Source organism: Chironomus tepperi, unplaced genomic scaffold, assembly GCF_022539635.2.
Source record: "Chironomus tepperi strain 1889 unplaced genomic scaffold, CSIRO-AGI_Ctep_v1 contig_7, whole genome shotgun sequence".
NCBI classification, from domain to species: domain Eukaryota; kingdom Metazoa; phylum Arthropoda; class Insecta; order Diptera; family Chironomidae; genus Chironomus; species Chironomus tepperi.
The window spans coordinates 30,707-38,521 of NW_027226129.1; the positions used below are offsets into that span (position 1 = coordinate 30,707).

Genomic DNA, 7,815 nt, shown 5'->3' on the forward strand with positions numbered 1-7,815 from the left:
TTCGTCAATAACTGTAGGCTTGCTGACGGCAGCTTTAAAAAAATTATAAGAGATGCCAAAAACTGCAACTCTGTGCCTCTAAAACATAGAAAATGCAGACCTCCATTTCTTAACCGAATCCTATTTTTCAACGCTCTAAGTCCACTCGGATTTTGTATGTAAAAGTCGGCCTAAATTTGCCCAGACCTCATATTAAGTTGGCCTAGACTTCGAGCTTTTCTGCAATTTTTAGTATAATTTTAATCTTAACCGTTACAGCCACCACATATCGTTATTTGGATCCCACTTGCTGCCGGTTGAAACAGACTATAAAGTTTATTTGCACGCTCACAACTTAGAACCTGATTCAGTTATAAATGTCACATTACAGTCTGGACAAGAATATGAGAATTACAAGGTTTTTGAAAATAGTCAGCGAGATTTGAATGAGGAAATTCATTTTGAAGTAAGTATGAATATCTTATTTAAATGGAATCAAATTGTAATGATCTGGAAAGCACATGTAGGAAATATGGCTGGAAATCTGGTCTCAGTCCTAGCTCCTACACAGATTTGGCTAAATTCGGGCTCAAAACAGAGTCAAGTCGGTCAAAGAGACCGGTTTCAGTCATTTCTATGCCATGTGCCTGCCGGGTGCTTAATGCAGTCCTGGATAGCACAAGTCTCAGCTAGTTCTCCAAACTAGTTTTAGTTTATCATTTTAACCAAATTCTATCTCCCCTCCAGATCCCCGCTGACCTTCCACCAAACTACAAACTCACCATAATCCACAAAAATACAGCAACAAATACATGCACAAAGCAGTCTTTAAGGCTCTTCGATAACCCAACCCGACAAATGATTTTCATCCAACTTGACAAGCCGGTCTACAAAAATGGCGACACAGTCAAGTTCCGGACATTCTTAGTCGACCACAACTTGGTTCCAATAGACAATCAAGCCATAAATGTCACAATTTACGATGGAAATAATAACGAAATTAAAAAATTTGAAAATATTCAAACATCAAAAATTGGACATTATCAAGGCAGCCTTAAAGTAGCTGATTTGGCACATTTTGGTACATGGCTGATTAAAGTCGATGCCAATGGAAGAAGCAAGGCCAAAAATTTCCAAGTCCTGCATCACGACAATGACAACTTTCAAGTCCTAATCACACCACGTGACAAGGAAGTCGCATTAGTTGACAAGTATGTCCTCCTTGACATCCAGGTTAAGCATCAAAATGACAAAATTTTCACTGGAATTGCCAAATTTTCAGCAACAGTCATGGACAAAAATACCAAAAATGTCTTAAATAAGCTGAATTTGCAGCATGTTCAGCTTCCGTTGGTCAAGCCTGTCGTCCAATTCAGTATGCCTGATAACTTAGGAATTCGATTCCCGAGCAGTGACTTGATCATCGACTTTGACATTGAAGTTGTTGAGGATGTGACACAAAAGTCACAAAAATTGACACTCAGCATTCCAATGAGACATAAAGGCAGGAACAACTTGTCAATTAATCGTGATGCATACTTCAAGCCTGGATTTGATTACACAATGACTGTGCAGATTAATGATCTTAATGATCAGCCTGACAAGTCAGTAAATTCGCTGATGATGAATGTTGATTATGAGGATATGAATCCAGTCACGAATGTGATGACGACGGATAAGAAAAATTATGAGATTAAGGTGGAAAATGGCGTATTTGAGTTTGTGCTGCATCCTAAGATTAACACGAAGAGCATTAAAGTTTATCTTGAAATGGCTGAGACGGAATTGGCTGAGACGATTAATTCGATTGTTGGTGCTGGTGTTGATGAATATATGCAGATTGAAGTGCTGGAAAAAAAGTAAGAAATTTGAGTTTTTTTGGGATTTTTGGGAATTTGGTTGGGGATTAACAGGGGTAGATTCAGGCAAGGATCAGACACTCCAAAAGGACAGTAATGTACTTACTGTATTTTTCATATAAGTACAGTAAGTATCGTAAGTACAGTACTGTATTTTTGGAATGTCTGATCCTTGGGTCCAGACAAGATTTCCAGAATCTCGGACTCAAGACAAACTTAGACAAAACCTTAGATTCAGGGAAGCGTGGTTCATGAGACTGGCCGGAATTAACCAAGATTTTGGCTTGAATTTCATCAAATTTAGACCAAATTCCAGCATAATTTGGATTAAAACAGGAAATTTAAACCCTAGACAGCACACGGCGTAGAAATGGCTGACTTAAGTATAACCTTAGGCCGGATTTCATCGAATTTGGCTTGAGTCTAGAAACAAGTTGGCAGAACTCAAAGAGTGGAACTCCAAATGAACTCCAAAGTCTGGTTTCATAGAAATTCGGACTCAATTGGAATCGCCTTGGAGTTGTCAGGTTCCAAAGGAGTTCTTACTCCAGTGGAGGCCATAAGAGTCCGGCTCATTAAGTCCTGTCAACTGTGCTCTATAGTCATGATGACAGGAAGCCAAATATTCGGTCTTTTTTATACATGTGCCTTTTGGGATGACTAATATGAACTACATTCTAATGGGAAATTAGGCTTAGTCTTGCCTAGTGTTATCTATCGTTGAAACTAGGCTTGTTTAAGCCTATCCTGTCTAGTTTGATTCGTCTTATTCTATAATTTTTCTTTCAATTTTCATTTCCAGAGCCTTATACGACATTCCAAAAACATTGCAACTAACAGCACGATCCAGCAACAAGTTTGAGTCTTTACATATGTTAGTTTTTGGTCCCAATGGATTAATACAATCTAAAGAGTATCCAGAAGCACAAAACCGTCAAAACATTAACATTAATCTAGAGTTGACTGAAGAAATGACACCAAAATGTCTTGTCCTGATGTTTTATGTTAGACAAAGTGATGGATTAATTATATATGATCAATTTCCAGTCAGCTTTAAAATTAATCCAAAAAATACAGTAAGTAATGTTTGGAATAGGATAAGTTGGGTGATTGATCCAAAATCTGTCATCAGGGTGGCATGACTCTGGTATGATGCCGGCTCATTGTGGTGCCAAGACAGATCCAAAACACAACATAAAGCAAGCTTGATTCTATCTTGTTTGAATCCACTTCAGTGTCAGATCCAATATTGCCATAACCAGACCAGTATGACTTTGGAATGGAATCAATCCAAATCGGCATAATTCAAGATTCACACCGGACAGGAGCCGAATTTTTGATCTGACATTATAGCGGATTAGAATCAAGCCAGCTTGGTACTGAATTTTGGATCTAGCATAATGTTCTGTCTAAATTGAATTCAGCACCAAGCCATAGTCACACCGACTTAGTATTGGATTTGGCATAAAGGCGAATTTAAACTGAATTCGGCATCAAATTTGAGTCAAAGCTACCTTGGTTTTGATTTTAAATCTGGAATTTAAACCAAATTGGTTACCAAGTCAGAGTCATGACGATTTGGGGCCGATTTTTTGAATTTGGCATTAAAGATGATTCAAACTAAATTTGGAACCAAGTTAGAATCAAGTCGGCTTGGTACTGGGCTTCGAATTTGACATTATGTCGGATTACAATCGAATCTAGGACCATGTCAGACTCATATCGGTTTATGATCAGATTTTTGAATCTGGCATGGTGTCAGGTTTAAGCTAAATCCAGTACCAAGTCAGAGTCACACTGGGTTGGGGTCGGATTTATGATCAATTAACCCCAGTGGTAGGCAACCTGTTTTGTGTCACAGCACACCTTGGTGATAAGTCCCGACGCATTATTGTGTCGCGACCCACAGGTTGTCCACCACTTAATTAAGTAATTTGATCATTAATTGTTCATTTTCTCATCATCAGCTCGTCCTAGCACCAGATCAAACCGTAAAGTCCAACCAACCCGTTAACATTCGATTCAAAAGCAGTCCAATTGGATCAACTGTATTTTTATCAGCAATTGACTTAAAATACGCTTCAATCAGCACAAGAAATGAAATATCCAGAATGAATCTATACAATGAGACTATCCAGTACATGTATCAGAAGTTCACAGACATTTCAAACTATAAATTCAACAGTTTTAATGCTTTTGTCATGCAGCCGAGCAGATCATGTGATGATGACTTTGTGGATGTACCAAATCAAGTCACTGATGACTTAGGTACAGAGGAACTAGCCCAAAAATATTTTCCAGACATTTGGTTCGATGAAGTCACTGAAGTCACCACAAATGGACTACAGTCAGTGCCAAAGCAGCTACCGAATGACTTGACATCATGGAAAATTGTTGGACTTTCCGTACATCCAACAACTGGAATTGCTGTTGGCACTTCAGGACGTAAAGTGATTGTTGAGTCTGAAATTGCAATTAAGGTTCGTACGCCGGCATTGATGCATGATGGGGAAGTCCTGAAGCTTGAATTTAGTGTCTTCAACTTCCTGGCTGGTCCACAAGATGCTGAAATTACTGTCAACATCACGAATGGTGACTTAATGACTGAAAAGTGGATCAAAAAGGCAAAAAAATCCAAAATGTGCAAAACTTATGTCCATCAATACCAAAACCGTCTTAAATTTTCACTTCGACTTCCAGCTAGTTCCATGTCAGATAAACAGAGCTTCTTCGTCCAACCAGATAGTTTAGGTGAAATGAGGATTAAAATTGCAGCAACAGCAGGAAGTGCTGTAGATGAGGTCGAAAAAGTCATCAAAATAGACAGCCGTAGACGTTTGAGGAAAGCAATTGCTGCAACTTATTTGATTAATTCTAATGGAACTACAAGTACAAGTATAGATAGGAACACATTCGTGCCAAAAAATCTTGAGCTTGTCAATGTTGATGCTGTGTTGAGTGGAAATATGCTCGGACCAATGTTGGAGGATTTGGAGAAAGTTATGTGAGAAATTGTTGGATTTTAGGACATTTTTCCAACATCTAGCGCTATTTAGAGTTTTGAGGGGCATGCAACTATGCAAAAAATTTATTAAGGGGCATTCAACTACGCAATTTAATTAAAAATCACATAAAATTTTGCATATATTTGGAATTAATGATGAATTTTGGGGGGCAAGCAACTACGTTTCAACGTACTATTGTGTATTTTGAGGGGTATACAACTACGTAAAATATTTATTTACTTTAATCTTGAGCAGTTTTGAGAAAATCAAGTAAAATTTTGTATCAATTTGTCATAAGCAGTGTTCCTAAGTATGATTCATATACCATGATAAATTTGGAGGGGCATGCAACTACGCAACACTTAAATTAGCTCTAACTTTGTATGTATTTTGACCAAATCTAGTGGAAATTTGTGTGTAGATTTTGTGGTTGCTCTTAAGCATGGAACCAATACAATTATACATTCCAAGGGGCATGCAACTACATCAAAACCATATTAACTATATCTCCAATTTCTCCATTCATTTCAGTTCCCGTCCAATGACCACACCCGACCACACATCCTACAGACTTGTCACATCTTTCACCGCAGCTAAATATTACAGAGACAGAGGACTAAGAATCCCAGATCATATCATGAACACAATGTCCATGGGATATCAAGAAGCACTTGCAACGCTCCAAAATGAACAGATTAATTTGAACACTCGATTGCACAACAATTTAGTCATTGCCTTAGTTGTTGCCAAGACATTCATCAATATTGATAATGTTGTGATAGAAAAAGCTTTGGATAAGTTAAAGGCCATACAAAATACAGACGGAAGCTTCAATGTTGAAGTTACAGGAAGTGAAAAATTCATCCTGACTGCACAAATTGCTTTTGCATTCATTCAGTACCAACAATATTCAAATAAATATTCAGACGTGATTGAAAATGCTGTAAAATACTTAAAATCCACAAAAGGACAGCTGGTCGATGACTGTGAGAAGGTAACTGTTGCTTACACGTTTGCTGTGTACGGTGATCAGGAATCGGCAAGATACTTAACATGCAGCATTAAAAATCAGTTCAGAGATGCCACAAGGGACGACAATAAGATGTCAATTTATGTCAAGACTGTCTCGTACCTGATCAAGCTCAAACTTGACAGCAACGAAACCGCCAAATCGGAAGTGGAATGGCTGTTGAATCAGAGGAACTACGACGGTGGATTTTACTCAAAAGGTGACACTTTACTGGCTTTTGATGCCCTTGCATCGTACGCAATGGTAAATCGTGTCCAACAGACAAGCTTAACATTTAAAATTGAAAATCAAGTTGAGAATTTGATGGATGAAAATGGACTTAAATACATGAGCCTACCTAAAGACAACCGATATATTGTCAATGTGATGGGGACAGGACTTGGATATATGACAATTCGGTATCAATACTTCCTAAGTGCAGCACAAAAGTACTTCACAGTTAATGTTGGAACTCGTGAATTATCAAACAATATGCTGGAACTTACCATCAATGTTCAGTTAAATGCTAAAGTCATGAACCGAGTTGATCTGGCATTAATTTCAGTTGAAATGCCGAGTGGATATGAATATCATGGAATTAATAATAGGCAGAATGTTCAGGTAATTATGATGAGGTTGATGATCAGTAGTTGAATAGCATAAATGGGTTATTTGCTTCACTGGCAGTTCAGATTGGACCTAAAGCTAGCTCTATGGTTGGCTTCCGTCTGCCAATTATCAATACCAAGTGCAATACTGTCTCTATCGACTCTAAAAATCGGTTTATTGATCAATAAGCCGGTATTACTCTGGCTAAGTGCCGGTTTTGAACAGAATCTATCGCCAAGTTAATCCGGTCTGGTATAGGATTTTAGATCGACAAACCTAAATATGATACTCTGGTTTGTTATTTGATCTTACAATCCAAATAGACAATTCACACGTGATGCCATCAAGGTGCGACCAAGGCCCAGATACTCAAAAAATACAGAGTTGGCAGGACTTTGGAGTCCGGACTCCATTTTTTTTCCAAAGTCCGGATATTGGGTTACACAGTGTAACCGAAAAAAATCACTCTACGGACTCCAATGGAGTAGGACTTTACTATTTTTTTGGAGTCCGGACTTTTAGAATCCCGCCAACTCTGAAAAAATATTGTAAAAATTGGAAAAATCGGAAAATTGTACAATTTTGTTGAGTGTCTGACCCTTGGGTTCCACAAGAGCATGCGCATTGTCTGTTAGGATCTGTTTTTCCTATTAATCAATGCCATATTGTTTGGTATGTCCTGAGTTAGGGATCTAGTGACAGAACAATTCTAGAATATTTCAGTCTATCTCGTCACACAATTTTGAAAATGTTCCTATTTATTTCAGGAGATTGAGATCAAAAACAACAGAACATTAGCAATTATGTATGTTGATGGAATCGTACAATCTACGATGAAACAGGTTGTTATTCAAGCAGTAAAAGTCTATGAAATAGAACAGTCAGCAAAGTCGACTGTTGAAGTTTACGATTACGATCGTCCAAGTAAGTATTGATTTTGGTCATTAGCTTGAAGGCAACTCGGATTTTGTCTGAAAAAGTCAGCTTGACTCAATATAAACTTCGAGTTGATTTAGAGCTCTGGTGCTGCGTAATAAGTAAATGTTAATAAGAAGATCTAATTTTTTTAAAATAAAAATATATTTTTCAGATATCAAGGACGAATTCGAATATGAATTTGTTAAGAATACCAACCAGTGTTAATTATAAAAATGTAAATGTAGAAACAATTTGAATCAAATAAAATATGAGAATTATTAATATAATTTAGATCATTTGACTTTCTGTCTGTCATTCCGCTCAAAGTTCCGCCACTTTTACATAAACATCAAATTTCCTTGAAAAACTTATTATTTACCTTGAAAATTTTTTGAGATTTGTTTGTTATTATATAATCCTCAATAGAAGCCCGATT

At 37.4% G+C, this 7,815-nt stretch overlaps 1 protein-coding gene across 1 annotated transcript; it reads left to right on the forward strand.

The window, feature by feature from the left end:
- Positions 1-837: 837 nt before the first annotated feature.
- On the forward strand, positions 838-7,604 carry LOC139100024 (thioester-containing protein 1 allele R1-like). Its single transcript, XM_070652644.1, has 6 exons — positions 838-1,838; positions 2,641-2,914; positions 3,806-4,842; positions 5,375-6,473; positions 7,229-7,385; positions 7,552-7,604. Exons 1-6 carry the CDS (start codon positions 838-840, stop codon positions 7,602-7,604), a joined length of 3,621 nt encoding a protein of 1,206 aa, XP_070508745.1.
- The last annotated feature ends 211 nt before the right edge of the window (positions 7,605-7,815 follow it).